Source organism: Garra rufa, chromosome 22 (assembly GCF_049309525.1).
Source record: "Garra rufa chromosome 22, GarRuf1.0, whole genome shotgun sequence".
NCBI classification, from domain to species: domain Eukaryota; kingdom Metazoa; phylum Chordata; class Actinopteri; order Cypriniformes; family Cyprinidae; genus Garra; species Garra rufa.
Window position 1 is genome coordinate 10,528,224 of NC_133382.1, and position 15,698 is coordinate 10,543,921.

Here is a 15,698-nt window from a genome sequence, read left to right on the forward strand (position 1 = left end):
ATACACCGTTTGGACGATACTACCGTTTCAAAAATGCAATGGCACCGCGGGTATTTGTAAGCTTTAGTATCGCGATACTACCGTAGTACCGGTATACCGTGCAACCCTAGACCCTATACTGACACTCTTAAAGAGACATGGGAGCATGACCTTGGAGTTACTATTACAGAGGAACTATGGCATAACATCCTGACCCAGGTTCACTCCTCTTCCATATGTGCTATGGCTTGATGCAGTGTAAAATACTAGTCAGAGCTCACTTAACTAATGCCCAGTTGGCTAAATTTTTCCCAGACAGAAGCTCTGCCTGTAACCACCATTATAAGCATTTAACTGCCAATCATCTGCATATGTTTTTGGACCTGCCCACAGCTGGTAACTTTTTGGTCAAGTGTATTTGATACATTCAGTAAAGCTCTCAACACTAATATAGACCCTGACCCCTTGTTAGCTCTCTTTGGAGTATCCATTGGATCTCATTGGACAGCCAGAGATAGCAAGGTTATTGCTTTTACCACGACCCTGGCCAGACGAGCTATCCTTCTTAAGTGGAAGCACACTACCCCCCGACTCAAGACAAGTGGATACAGGACATTTTTTTTACTGTATCAGACTTGAAAAGTTAAGATGTTCACTCTCTGGCTCACTTAAATCCTTTTATAAGACTTGGGATCCCTTTTTAGACTATATTAAAGGCCTACCTTGTGCACCTGTAACTGGCAACATGTAATATTAATTATCTGTTAGAAGTTTTTTTTTTTTTGGGGTCACTTATTGACTTATTGGTTAACTATATTTATTGTATTACACTGTTTATTTATTTATTTATTATTATTATTATTATTATTTTTAATCTGTGTTAAGAATGAGGGAATTGTAGAAGGTTTGTATAATGGACAATATCCTATTGATCACCTTGTTATTGTTATTCAAACTGTATTGTCCCACAAAAGACCAATAAAAAGATTTGAAGTAAAATTAATAAAAACAGTGAAATTCAATAGAAACTTGCAGTAATTAAATGTTAATACCAATATCCTTTATGTATTTAATCCCATTTTATTAACCAATGTCTTTTCTGCTGACCTTTGATGATCCAGTTCATCCATACTAATTAGCCAAAATTACCCAAAATAATCTAACATTTGTTTTCCCTTTTTATTACTAAAGAGTTGACATTTTTTCTTCTGCAGTCTACTGTACAGATGTGAATTTACTTTTGTCTAAGCCTGAGGCTTTTGGTGAAAAAAGGCTTTTACATTTGCCAAAAATAGAACTTTTTATATTATATAAAAAAAAAAAAACAAGCAAGCTCTGCCCAGATTTAAAAAGTAACGCAATGCATTACTTTCCATAAAAAGTAACTAAGTAATGTAATTAGTTACTTTTTTAGGAAGTTACTGAAGGAGTGGAATTCTGGATCGAGCTTGAACTCCATAATAATTATTAATAATTATTATTATTTCTTGTGTTATTATTAACCTTCTTGTTTGATGTTTGAACAGAGTAGCAGGTAAACATATATATTAGTAGACTATGGTAATAATGGAATGTGCAACAGTATCCTTTTTGCCTGCTGAGTTATATCTTTTCCAGAGTCAAGATGTCATGTCACAGGAGGTCAGGATGACCCTCCTGCTTACGTGATCAGTGAGTGATCAGGACATCTGTGATATTAATGTTCATGTTTTCCTGATAGATATTAAAATGAATCCTGTTTGATTCTGTCTGCCTTCTAAGATGCTGACTACCTAGTATGTGTGTAACTAACCATACTGATAAAAAGCCTTGCCAGAGCAAGGCAACCTTGAAAGGAAGATAAGGTTTTTGTGTGTCAGTCTCTGTTTGAGTTCAGATGAGAAGACTATCCTGGAGAAGTTCATCATCTGTCGCTGTCCTGGTCAGAATCAGGCTTCTGGAGAAACCTGTTGTGTCTGACCCCTGATCTTTTGTCGCCTGTGTAATCACTTGTAGATAGGCTTGAGCTGACGTCCATATGTGGAGAGTTACCTAGGTTTTTGACCAATCAGGATCTTCCTAACCTATGCATTGACGTAGTCAGCAACCTCTGTTAGAGTATAATACTGGTGTTTTGAACATGTATGGAGAGCGGCCTACAAACTCCTTTGAGAGTGTTGAAGCTGACTTCTGCTGATGAAACTGCAAACTATTTTCTTCAGTAAACCTGACTTTGATTGAATCTTTGACTCCTGGTTTTTGTTCATCATATCTGGTCCTTGGGTTTTTACTGTAAAATTCCCCTTACATTACTCAATATTGTAATGCATTACTTTTAAAGTAACTTTTCCCAATGCTGAAAATAATATGGTAAGACATGCAAAACGAGCTGTTTTTACAGCTAAAAATAGCTGGACGTGGATGAGATCGGAATCAAGACCCATAAAATATACAAATGGCTCTTTCCACTCTTATGGAAAATAAATAATTAAATACAGAGTCAGTTATGAATTATTATACTTTTACTTTTGTTAGCACCATAACACCTTACCTATAAATAGTTAGGTATAATAACTAATTGCAGCTGATCAATACTGATGCTTGCCTTTTCTGTATAATATTTTGAATTCCCATTTTATATCTTGATTTGTCCATGTTTCTTACTATTCAGGTAAGTGATTTAGTTTGATTTATATTATATACATTTGTATTGTAACTTTTACTCGCTTTGTACACAACAATAATGGGCTTACTAATGTAAACTACACAATAATTAAAAAGAAATGAAAGAAAACACTGCGCTACAATGAGGCATTTTAAATAAGATTCATCATATTAATTTTGTGTGGTCATAATCCAATCATAATTTTTAAAGGTCAGCATATTATGGATTGTGCGGATATACATTTTTTTTTTTTTTTTTTAGTATTTCACTGCTTCCGCTCTCTTTTCGTGCTAGGGCGGGTCGTGTCTAGTTTAAAAGAGCGGTTGCGCATTTAACGTGATTTAATTGGTCGCCTTTTCTGTCGCGTTGCGTCACCGCAAAATCCTATTGGCTATGAAAAGCAGAGAGTATTACTACCGACCAACCAGAAGCCTTCGCGCGGAATTTTGAATAGTTTTCAAACATCCGTCTTATACCCCTCCGCAGATTGACCAAGAAAGTAGTCCTTGGTTGTTATAATGTATTACATGCGAAATTAACCTTTGAATAAGACTCAAATTAGCTTGATCCATCCATTAGGCGATATTATATTATATTTGAGTAGACAACTGGTAGTTGTTTTGTTTTATGCGGAGGGATATATGCCCTCAGTCAAGACGGAAACACGCGCTGCCTGTGTCGATGGACACAGTGTGCTGATGTTTGGTAGCAAATTAGTAGTTTGAGCTAATAACGGCGGGAGCGACCGGGACAATAATCCTAATGCTGGATTACGCTGGGTTTAATAATAAAACCAGGGTTTGACATCGATGGAATATCTTTTATCGTTTTGATTTGCGCAAACTCAGGTAAATACGGGGTCTTATTCCATCTTTTTAAAGATACGAAGGAACTGCTCAAACATTATTGACATAACTTACTACGCGGCCGTTAGATGCGTAGTTACGTTTAACAAACAAAACAAATGTGGTAACATTTATACATATAGCGGGCAATTCCAGTCGGTCACTAAAAGTGGTCAATGTGGATGTATACCCTGTACTTTGTGCATATTATGGAGTGTTTTAAATGCCATGACCATGTGCTGATCTCATGTTTTCAATTGTGCACGTAAACGTAAATTGAATGTTGAAATTATACATTAATGCTGAATATTTAGACATTGTGTTCTTTATATAGTATGATTTATATAACATCAAGGATGATATTTAAGTAAGATTTCCAAAAAACGTCGATGAAGATTCACACTAATCACGAGGTTGTCCTTTTTTGTCTTTTGTGTTTGTTCAAAAAGGTAAGTTGATTTGAAATGCCTTTACTTGGGAAGATAGTGGTGATCAAGAGAAATGGAGGAGATGGCACTGAATTCCCTCTCACTGCGTCCTGTCTGTTCGGAAGGTCAGTAACATTTTATAATCATGGCTGTTAAGGGATTTACCTACAATACTGCCTGTGAAAAACAAATCAAATTTATAGGACTACTACTATAATGCACACAAACTATCACTGCAGGTTAAATTAAACTGCACTTGGTTAAAAACTTTAACATTTGGTTTGAAGTACTTGCTAAATTGCAGTTGCTACAAAGAACTGTAAATGTATAGGACATGTGCTGTGCTCGTTTGATGCCAGGCGGGCTTTTTTTTACTGATGTCAAATTTGACGCAAACAGCCACTCCAGCCAATCAGAACACATTATACTAAATGACATTTATGTTCATTGTATAGATCTTGAAACGAGGTATAACTCCTGTATATGTCTGTTTATTAAAGTTAGTTACGTTTGGCAAAATATCTGCCTGTCTTAGTTGTTGCCAGTGGTGGCTGGACGAGAAAATTGACTTTAATGTTAATATTTCTTACGTTTTCTATGCATATTTGTGATAGGCAGACAATTTTACAGCATCAGATATCAAACTACTCCTATCAGAAAAAAAAAACATACTCCACAATATTGTGCTTGTTAATGTAGATTATACAATTTAAAATTATTACAGAAAAATGGTGGTAAGACTTACCAGTGAAACAGCGCCTACACTACCAGAAAAGTTTTAAACAGTAAAATTTGTAATGTTTTTGAATTTTTCTGCCCACCAAGCCTGCATTTATTTGATCCAAAGTAGAGCTTTACTATTTAAAATAACTGTTTTCGGTTTGAATATATTTTAAAGTATAATTTATTCCTGTGATTTCAAAGCTGAATTTGTAGCATCATTACTCCAGTCACATTATTCATCTAATATTCTGATTCGCTGCTCAAAAAAACCCTTTATTATGTTAAAAACAGCGGAGTTGGTTTTTCTTCAGGTTTCTTTTATGAATAGAAAGTTCAAGAGAACAACATTTATCTAAAGGAGACATCTTTATATAAATGTATTTATCACTTTTGATCAATTTAAAGCATCCTTGCTAAGTAGAAGTATTAATTCCTATAATTTCTTTCTCAAAGTAAAAAAAAATATATACTGATTCCAAGCTTTTGAATGGTGTTGTGTAAAATGTTACAAAAGCTGGGAAAAAAATGGTTTCGGGAGGATTATGTCACACTAAAGCCTGGAGTAATGATGCTGAAAATGTATCTTTGATCACGTGAACAAATTACATTTTAGAATAAATTCAAATAGAAAGCAGTAAATTGTAACAATATTTCACAATATTACTGCTTTTGCTGTATTTTGAATCTAATAAATGCAGGGTTGGTGAGCAGAACAGATTTAAAAAAAAAAAACGTGAAAAATCTCACTGTTCAATCACTTTGGATTGGTAGTGTATAACAAAAACCCTTTGATCTTTGTATTATGAATTCATTTTCACAGAACACAATCTTCAGAAAACCTAAAGTAATGTTTAAAAATTGTCTGTTGTTTGTGTTGATAAGAGTGAACGTTGGAATTACATATGCATGTTTTAGTGTCTTAACCAACCAATGATTAAGGTATACTTGAGTGAGTGTAGAGAAACTAGAATAACCCAATAAATGTGAGAGATTCATGTTTTTGACCACATATATTATATTTCACATTCACCAACAAGGCAAATGGGCATAGTAGTTTTAATGTGGAACCTCCTTATCTCATTTTAGGAAGCTGGACTGTGATATTCGGATTCAGCTGCCACAGGTGTCTAAAGAGCACTGTAAAATTGAGCTGAATGAGAACAAGGAGGTAATTATATTGTGTTGTTAAAAGAATTGTTCACCCAGAAAGGAAAATTCTGCCATTTAAATACTCACCCTCATGTCTTTTCAAACCCGTAAGACATTTGTTCATCTTTGGAACACACATTAAGATATTTTTGATGAAGCCCGAGCATGCTAGAGTGACGTGGAGGAGAAGAATAGTTGAATAAAGTTAGTTTAGTTTTTTTGTGTACAAAGTATTCTTGTAGTTTCATAAAATTACGGTTGATCCACTGAGACACATGGACTATTTTATAGATGTTCTTGGTACCTTTCTGGACCCTGAACATGGTAGGACCCATGCTGTCTATAGAGGGTCAGAGAGCTTTGGGATTTCATAATAAGTATCTTAATTTGTGTTCCAAAAATGAACAAAGATCTTATGGCTTTGGAACAACATGAGGGTGAGGAATTAGAATTATAATTATTTTGGGAATCTATCGCATTTGAATTTGATCGCATATGACATGCTATTAATCTATTGTGAATTGTCTCTCTTGTTTAAGCTCATTTTGACCAATTTGAGCTCTGTGAACCCCACAAAAATTAATGGAGAAGTTCTTAATCAATCAGAACGTTTAAAACATGGTGATCTCATCACAATCATTGATCGTTCTTTCAGGTGAGTCAGATGTTTATTACTATTACTTGAAATATTTCTTGGACTATCTGTTTTTGGTAGATTAATTTGTTTTATGTGGTTTATTCTTGTCGAAATGTCAGGTTTGAGTACCCACCTCCCAAGACACCGAAGAAGAAGGGGCTGTCCACACCTGGAAAAGACAAAGCAGTTCAGGTGTGTACTTGATGCATATGTTGCGAGACAGATGGTAGGTATTTTTTTTTTGTTCATTTATCATTTATTTATTTGTTTTTCATTTTTTAATGTAGGCTTTGCAAGAGCAGCAGGAAAAAGGCACACCTGTTTCTGTGGACAAGAGGAAGTCAGAGCATTCGTTTGGTTTGTGATCATGACATTTGAGGCTTTGTTGTCATAGTAGTAGTAGAAGGATAGTAATTAATTTTTAAAATATGATTTTATATTAATGATATCATGTGTACTGTATTTACAGACACTTGTTTAAAAGATGGATCTAATTTGCCACCATCTGTGGAACAATCTATTGAGACTGAATCTGAAGATGGCAAACTTAAAGACAGTATGTCACCTTTTTGTGAGCTCTACCAAATGGTCAAACAGGACCTTGTTGCAAAAACACCAAGGAAGTCTGAGCCACCAAAAACACCTCTTACAAGACCTCAGGTTGGTCATGAGAACGTTCCCTCTGCAGATGTTAAAAGTACTCCTAAACGGGTCACAACCCCATCTACCAAGAAGCGAAGATCCTCTCAATCCAATTCTGAAGATACAATTGTACCAGCTACACCTCAGAGGTCCTTGAATGCAAATGTGGAAGAAAAAACCACTGATGATATGCCATCTGTAGGGTCCGCTACCCCCTTGTTGACTGAGAAAAGTGAAACTCCTGTCTCCCTGAAGAAGAGAACACCCTCGAAAACACCTCAGAAGTTCAGTGCTGGTGAGGTAGTCAACCAGATTCTCTTAGAGCCACAGTCTGAAGAGAAAACACCTAAATCACCAAAAGGAAGGAGAAGTGGTGGATCACAGGATCTGAGCCTTGCTCAGCAAATGCCTTCAGCCCAACCTCAGACTCCAGGCTCGAAGGATAAGAACACTGAAGTGAAAATGTCACCAAGAACATCCCCAAGAGCGAATGCTGGCAAAAGGTTTCAAGCCCAAGATGTTCTGCCTGAAATTGCGGCCACCACATCAGCTTCTAAGAAGAAAGCTGCGAAAGGTTGTTTTTCTTTTTAATAATGGAATCATTTGTAACTCTTTAAGTGTCTGCATGCCATATCTACTAATTGTCATTCAGGAAAATGTTGCAAAAATATGCGGCTACATAAGACATTCAACATACTTTTGTTTTGTTTTACAGATGATGGAAATATTTCACACAATGAAATGGCCATTTTAAAAGCAAAGAAAAAGCGAGTGTCCTTTGGTGGTCAGTTGAGCCCAGAGCTATTTGACAAATGTCTGCCCCCCGATTCCCCCCTTCGCCGTGGGGCAACCCCTCGACGCAGCTTGGGGCCTTCTCAAAAACCCCAATCTCTCCTGCGACGAGCATCCACCATTGGTCTATTGGTAAGGCTTTAAACAGCTTTTTGAAGACTGTTAAATCTTTGAAATCTCTGAGAGGGTTTAATCAAATTTTTCGCCCTTAATTTTTTAGGCTCTTCGACTTGAAGAAAAAAGTTCTCCAAGGAAAGCTTCCCCCAAACGGGCAGCATCTCCAGCGAAGACTCAATCACCTGCCAAAAGGACATCAAGTGTGAATGCTAAAACTCCATCACCAGCCAAAAAGTCACCAAGTACCAAGGCTAAAACGCCGTCACCTGCCAAAAAGTCACCGAATGCCAAGGCTAAAACTCCATCGCCTGCTAAAAGGTCACCGAGTACCAAGGTTAAAACTCCATCACCAAAACCTCAGATGTCACCATCTGCTTCAACCATGACACCAACACCATCCTCTAAACGTGCTGCACCCAGGACAACTGCGTCTGCTAAGAGAGCCTCAACTTCAACGATTGAGGCTGCTAGTGATGTGTCTTTAACACCTAGGGTTCAGGGGCGGTTTTCTATCTCTCGTATCAGCACTCCATCACCCGTCCAGGACCAGGAAGACAAGCCTGAACCACAGTCAAACATGGTAGAAGATGTGAAGAGTTGTGTAACACCAAAGATACCCTTAAGGAGGAAGAGCATGAAGTCTTCTGCAAGAAAAACACCCAGAAGTGCAATTAAAAGTGCACTTGATGTAATGCGTTTAAGGCACAGTGGAGCATCGCGGGCTAATCTAAAAGGTGAAACATTTGAACAGTTTGTTTATGCTTTCCTGTTTAGAATACTAAACCTTTCATTGATTTAAAAGTTTATGTAAGACTTTTTTTGTTGTTCCTTTGTTTTAAGTGCTGAATTCTTGGGCTGATATTGTGAAGTTTGGACAGACCAAACCTCAAACGGAAGTTACAAACAAGAAAAAATCTACGAAGAGCAGTATAGTGAAGAGAACTGCAGTGCCAAAACCCAAGGTAAAATGCTAAAGTGTTTTTGTTCTGATTCGTTGTTCAATTTTCTGTTAAAAAAAGTTCACCTCCAGAACAAAAATTTACAGATAATGTACTCACCCCCTTGTCAACCAAGATGTTCATGTCTGTCTGTCTTTAGTCGTAAAGAAATTGTTTTTTGAGGAAAACATTTCAGCATTTTTTTTTCCATATAGTGGACTTCTATGGTGCCCCGAGTTTGAACTTTCAAAATGCAGTTTTCGATCCCAGCCGAGGAAGAAGGGTCTTATCTAGCTAAACGATCGTTTTTTGTTATTACTACAATTCATACTTTTTAACCTCAAATCCTCGTCTTGTCTTGCTTTGCCTGAACTCTTTTTTTTTTTTTTTTTTTTTCAGTTAAGACAATTAAGAGTGTTTGATCTTCTTTTCATGTTCTTTTTGCAAACACTGGGTCAGTGCTTCTGCAGCAATGTAGGATGATTTTTAAATAATTTTTAAAGTTAAGGGAGAAAATAAAATGGAATATTTGGCATAAGTTTGACATGACATACCCTAACTGTTTTGAACCTGAAAAAGGTTCAGGCAGACCAGATGACCATTTGAGGTCAAGTATAAAAATGGAAATTAAAAAAATAAATTAACCGATCGTTTTGCTAAATAAGACCCTTCTTTCTCAGCTGGGATCCTTTACAGCCACATTTGGGATCGTTTGAAACTGCATTTAAACTGAATTTTGGAAGTTTAAACCTGGGGGACCATAGAAGTCCACTATATGGAGAAAATGACTGAAAAAAGAAAGACATGAACATTTTGGATGACAAAAGGGTTGAGTACATTATCTGTAAATTTTTGTTTTGGAAGTGAACTTCTTTTAATGTTTTTATTAATTGAATGGCACACATTTAACTTTTTAACACTTTACCCTATGCAGACACCTGCACGGAGGCTGAAAGATATTGTCAGCACTGGGCATGCAGCATCTCCAGTCACCATTGTTGTTGGCAAAGCCCATATGAGGACTAACCAGTCTGTTGGTGCTGCACCTAAAATAGTGCCGAACATAGCACTATTCAAGAAGGACATGAAAATGGACGAGGACTTGACAGGTTTGTTCAATGTTCGAGAAAACAGTTGTAAAAAATGATAATTGTTAGTTCATATTCTGTATGTCATGTGTATTGTTAGGTGTTGCAGAGATTTTCAAAACACCAGCCAACACTAGGTCTAAGAACAGAGTTCCTGTGAATAATGAATGTCCAGAGATTCCTCTGGATGAGATTTCAGTGATGAAAACACCAGAAGAGTCAGGTAACAGTTTTAGACTTGTGTTGTAAGTGATCTACTCTGTGTTGTTTTGATATAACTCTGATTTCATACTCTAGTTTTTCACTTCCCACACAGGTGAAATGGTTGTTTCACCATTAAGTGTGGTCTCCACTGCCAAACGTGGCCGCTACAACGATGAAGCAGTAACACGACTACTTCTGGAAAACCAGGATAGTAGTTTGTTGGTAGACGAAGGTCTTTCTCAGCTCTCTGACAACCAAAATGAAATGAGTTGCAATGACATCGTTCCAGATGTAGAGACACCCTCTGATGTCCAAACAGAGGAAGAGAAGGTTGAATCTGAAACAGTAGTTAAAACCCCAAAACAGAAAGCGGCACCATCCTTGTGCCTCACTGGAGTCAAACGACTCATGAAAACACCCAAACAGAAGGCAGAACCAATTGAGGACCTAAGAGGAAAGTTGCTCAAGACCCCCAGGGACTGTAAGCCTCCGCAGCATGAAAGTCTGGAAGGCGTTAAAGAAATCCTGAAGACTCCCAAATACAGGGGAACCCCAGTAGAAGACATGGTTGGAGTAAAAAGAGTGATGCAGACTCCCAAAGAAAAGGCTGAGCAACATGAAGACCTTACCGGTGTGAAAGAACTGATGAAAACACCTGAAATAAAAGGAGACATGGTGGAGAAAAAATTAGGGCTGAAAAGATTGGTAAAGACACCTAAACAGAAGAAAAATCAAGTTGAAGAGGACCTAACTGGTGTTCAACATCTGATGAAGACCCCTAAACACAAAGGAGAACCAGTTGAAGATCATATGGGTGTAAAAAGGCTGATGCAGACTCCCAAAGAGAAAGTTGAACCTGTAGAGGACTTCTCTGGTGTGAAGCAGTTAATGCAGACTCCCAAGCAAAAGGGAGAACCTGTCAACAGTCAGACCCCTCAACTTAAAGAAGCAACGGATTCCACTGGCCTTAAAGATCATGAACCAGAGAACAGCTTTTCCCTGACAACAGAAAGTATGACTGAGCCTACTGAGGTAAATGGCAAGGTTACCCCATTAAGCCCTCACACCATGTTTACACCATAGATAATTTAGACAGATGCTTTACTGACATAAACAAAAAAACTACATGAACTGAACCATTATAGAAATTGTTTTTTTTTTCCTTTGAATATAATTAACAAAGCCTTGTATGTTGTTGTTGTTTTTTTTTTTTTTTTTTTTTTTTTAGGTACAAGAACCGGTGGCAAGTGGCTCTGCATTCATGCCAGCTGAAGGTGAGTTAAAACTGGGTTATGAACATTTGTCCCAGGGTTCATACAAGGTGCTTAAAGTACTTTAAAAAAATAATAATAATAAATAATAATAATCAAGTACTTTAAGTCCTGGAAAACCCTTGAAAATAGTAATATTTATGAAAAGATACTTAAAGTGCTTAAATTATTTTAAGGTCAATCAACTGAGTGAGTCATTTACGCTGGAACCGCTTTGCTTGATTCAAACTTGTGACTTAGATCATTCATTTCAAGCGATTTCACTAGCTAAAACAAATGAAAAGAGCCAATCATTTTTGAATTTTGACATTGCTGTAAAGATTTTAAAAAGCACATAGTGATTTTTTTTTTAACTGAATCGGTTAAACCATTGCTTCTCAAAGTGATTCACTGTTTCGAAGAGCTTCAATTGGATCGTGTATCATGAATCATTTGATTCAGATCGGGACTATATGCACAAATACAAATCCCTTAAGAAACTTAACCGTGGTGTTTGATAAGTGAGGTCTCTGATTGAAGTCCATGGGGAAAAATAGTGCTTAAAGTCCTTGAAAGTCCTGGAATTTCATTTTACAGTATCTGTACGAACGATTTTGTTCACAGATTTATACTGACTAATGATGTTGTCTTGATTTGTAGGTTTGGATGAGGAATGTGACAAAGAAAATGTATGCCCAGTTGAAACTGTAGAGACTGAAGTTTCTCCAGTGGATCTCCAGTGCACAGCTGAAGCTGTTGAATCTATTCAGAGTCATCCAGAGATTGTTTCAGCTGAAGCTATTGATGTCTGTTCTTCTGAGGCAGATGATAAAATCCAGGAGCAGTCTGAAGAAACTGTATGCGTATGTGATAACACCACCGCAACAGTTGAAGCTACCCCAACTTCATCCACTGCTGAGCAAGAGGAGCTTATCAAGTCTCCATCTGCCAACAAAATTCCACATGGCACTGGAGGAAGAGCAGCACAGAAGTCCAAAAATGATAAAGATGTGGCCAAAGCACCTGCTGTGTTGTCATTAATTGACGAGGAAAAAATTAGTAGTCCACTTCCCGCCAGCCCTACCAGGGGAAGGAGAGGCAAGAAACTCATTGAAGTTCCAGAAATCACTGCCAGCCCTGTCAGAAAATCAGCCCGTGGAAGAATTCCCAAGAACAGCGTTGTGGAAGAAGAGGCAAAGAATACCCGAGCTCCCAAAGTGCCTGTAGAGTCTATGAGCGTTGAGGTACCAGACTGCCTGCCTGTCGTTACCAAAACCAGGAAAGGAAGAAAAGCTAAACAAGATGATGTTGATGCTGCAGTTGTGCCCACTGATGATGCAAATGCTGTTGAGCCACTTGGTCCTGTTGCAAATGAAGAGCAGTTCCAAGCTCCTGTTGTGAAATCTAGCAGGAGAAAGAAGATGGATAAAACAGAAAGCCAACCTTCAGAAGAGCCTAAAGTTGTTTGTGAGGAAACCGCTGTTGCACCAGAGAATGTTGATGCTGCAGTTGTGCCCACTAATGATGTAAATGCTGTTGAGCCACAGTGTCCTGTTGCAAATGAAGAGCAGTTCCAAGCTCCTGTTGTGAAATCTGGCAGGAGAAAGAAGATGGATAAAACAGAAAGCCAGCCTTCAGAAGAGCTTGAAGTTGTTTGTGAGGAAACCGCTGTTGCACCAGAGAATGTTGATGCTGCAGTTGTGCCCACTGATGCTGTTGAGCCACAGTGTCCTGAGGCAAATGAAGAGCAGGTCCAAGGTCCTGTTGTGAAATCTGGCAGGAGAAAGAAGATGGATAAAACAGAAAGCCAACTTTCAGAGGAGCCTGAAGATGCTTGTGCAGAGGATGTCAATTTGCAGACTTCACTAGGTACTGAGATGGTCTCTGCGACTAGAGCTAGGAGGGGAAGACCAGCAAAGAAGGGAAACTTGAAAACCGAGCCAACCCCTGCTTTGAAAAGCGAAATTACAAGCACTCATGCTGTTGTAGTGGCTGAAAAGCCACTGTCACCTGTGGCAAAGTCTGGGCGAGGAAGGAAAGGCAAAAAAGAAACTGTCAAGGACCAACCTTTGGATGATGTCGCGGATGTTTCCAAAACTGTGGCTGAGGCAAATGCTGACCATAAGGAGGAGCCTGAAACACCTGTGGTCAAGTCTGGTAGAGGACGAAAGGCCAAACAGCAGAAACCACAAATGCCTGAAGATGTAGTTGAGCAACCTGCTGTAGATACCAGCGCTGTAGATGTACCTGTGATGGAGGAAAACACTGAAACGGTGGTGAAATCTGTGAGAGGCAGTAGGAAGACAAAACAGTCAAAGGTGACTGATTCAGTTGAGGCTGATGAGAGCGCTGTCAGCCCGGTTGAAAAAGCACTGACCCCTGTTGTGAAATCTGGTCGAAAAAGGGCTGTTATTGCGAAGGAACCTGAAGTGGTGCCAGATGTTCCTGTCAAAAGAGGTCGTCGTGCTGTCGCAAAGCCTGCACCACCGGTTGCGGTGGTGTCCAGCCGTGGACGTAAAGCAGTTGCCAAGGCAGAGCCTGAGGTTACCGAAGATGTCACTGCATCAGAAGAGCCGGTTAAGCCTGTTAAACAAACCAGGAGAACAGCAAAAGCACCTGAATCCAAGAAAGAAGATACCATGATGCAGGCAGGTTCTGAGAATACACCAGTTGTTGCACTGGAGAAAGTGGAAAGAGGAAGCCGTGGGAAAAAACAGAAGGATTCAACTAAGGACATCTCAATCGATGAGTCTGCTACAGCTGAGAAAGCTAGTGAAACTAAATCTTCGAAAACGGTTAACTGGAATCCAGAATTGGTCGCTTGTAAAGACATTGAAGAGTCTGAAACATCTACAGATGTAAAAGAACCACAGGCGAAGAAATCCAAAAGGTTAGGAAAATTACCAGCTGAGATGACCTCCACGGAATCAAATCAACCAGCTGATCTTCCACCCAGAGGCCGCAGAGGGAGAGGAGCGAAAAAAGAAGTACCTCCCATCGAAGAGTCTCAAGAAGTCAAGCCAGTGAGAAGAGGAAAGGCAGTGGCTCCCTCTGCACCCAAATCAGAGCCCACTGATAGCAAGGCATCAACTCCCCTCAAAAGGAAAAGGAATGAAGTGGTTGAGGTATCGGATGAGTCCGTAAATAAGGAACCTTTGCCAAAAAGAAGAGGCAGAGTAGCCAACAGCGCTGAAGTTGAAGCTGAAGTTTCCAGCAAAGAAAAAACACCGGAAGTTGAACCAGAGAAGGCTGAGCCTACTCCCAAGAAGACTGGTAATAGAGCGGCAAGAGGACAGAAAAGGACAGCCCAGGAACCAAATCCAGCACCTGCTAAGGCTCAAGAGTCTGTTTCAGGTAAGCATAATGTAAAAGCTGGTCCTCAGTGTGTTCCGGAAGAAATATTTTGCTGCCATGAGCTCACATGGTTTTGGGGAATGATTTATGGGCTTTACAAGTGCCTTGACTGTATACTGTTATGGACATGCATGTGTACTAATAATAATTAGGTTTACTTTGCGTTTTTTTTTTTTTTTTTTTTGTTCAGACTGAGCTGTTCATCTGTTGAGGGTGTGATGGTAACATATTTGATGTATTCACACAGGAACCACCACTCGAAAAGGAAGGAGTGTGAAAAAAGTAGAGGAAGTAGACGTCCCCACAGAGGCAGCTCCTGTCAGGCGCACCAGAAGAAAGTAAAGCACTGATCTTACAGAGTGGTCTTAATTATCTATTCTCTGTAATCTCTGGAAAAAAGTTTTAGTTTTATATGTTTGTAATATTTCATTATGTTTTTTTTCTATACATTTTTCAGTGTAATTTTAGCTGCTTTTATCTTAGGGAAAACTATGTACACTTACTGTTTATGTTCTCTTAAACTCAGAAGAAAGGGGCATTGAAACATACAGGCAGACTTCAAGAAAATGTTTAAAGAGTTTCTACATTTGAACTGTTAACTTACCTGAAAAACATTTATCTTCTATATTCCCTTCTTTCATGGTTTTTTATATGTAATTTTTTTTAAAGAATAAAATGAGGGGTCTTAATCTGTCACATTTCTTAAGTCCAAGAGAGTGTAATGTGCTGTAGTGGTACGTGTACATGTGACTTGCTTGAAAGTTTTCATTAAAAAGATTTTTGTCACCTCATTTTGATTTTTTTTTTTTTTTCATCCTTTTATTAATAATAAATCTGTGCCACTTGATGTTCAGACCATTCATTATGTAAGTTGAACCTAAGATATTTCATGTAAAAGACGTTTACAT

The 15,698-nt window shown here is 38.4% G+C and overlaps 1 protein-coding gene across 1 annotated transcript; it reads left to right on the top strand.

Annotated features, from left to right (window-relative positions):
* The first annotated feature begins 3,336 nt into the window (after positions 1 to 3,336).
* On the top strand, positions 3,337 to 15,572 carry mki67 (marker of proliferation Ki-67). Its single transcript, XM_073828643.1, has 16 exons — positions 3,337 to 3,471; positions 3,918 to 4,021; positions 5,706 to 5,787; positions 6,308 to 6,423; positions 6,525 to 6,597; positions 6,693 to 6,762; positions 6,875 to 7,621; positions 7,763 to 7,971; positions 8,060 to 8,690; positions 8,797 to 8,918; positions 9,829 to 10,003; positions 10,083 to 10,205; positions 10,299 to 11,218; positions 11,415 to 11,460; positions 12,097 to 14,790; positions 15,038 to 15,572. Exons 2-16 carry the CDS (start codon positions 3,933 to 3,935, stop codon positions 15,130 to 15,132), a joined length of 6,192 nt encoding a protein of 2,063 aa, XP_073684744.1. The 5' UTR covers positions 3,337 to 3,471; positions 3,918 to 3,932; the 3' UTR covers positions 15,133 to 15,572.
* The last annotated feature ends 126 nt before the right edge of the window (positions 15,573 to 15,698 follow it).

Bases quoted from the DNA above. Each gene is read 5' to 3' on its own strand.
- mki67 (XM_073828643.1), top strand. From the start codon at position 3,933: ATGCCTTTACTTGGGAAGATAGTGGTGATCAAGAGAAATGGAGGAGAT. The intron at 6,763-6,874 runs GTTTGTGATCAT...CTGTATTTACAG, and splicing joins GAAGTCAGAGCATTCGTTTG to ACACTTGTTTAAAAGATGGA. The intron at 10,206-10,298 runs GTAACAGTTTTA...CTTCCCACACAG, and splicing joins GAAAACACCAGAAGAGTCAG to GTGAAATGGTTGTTTCACCA.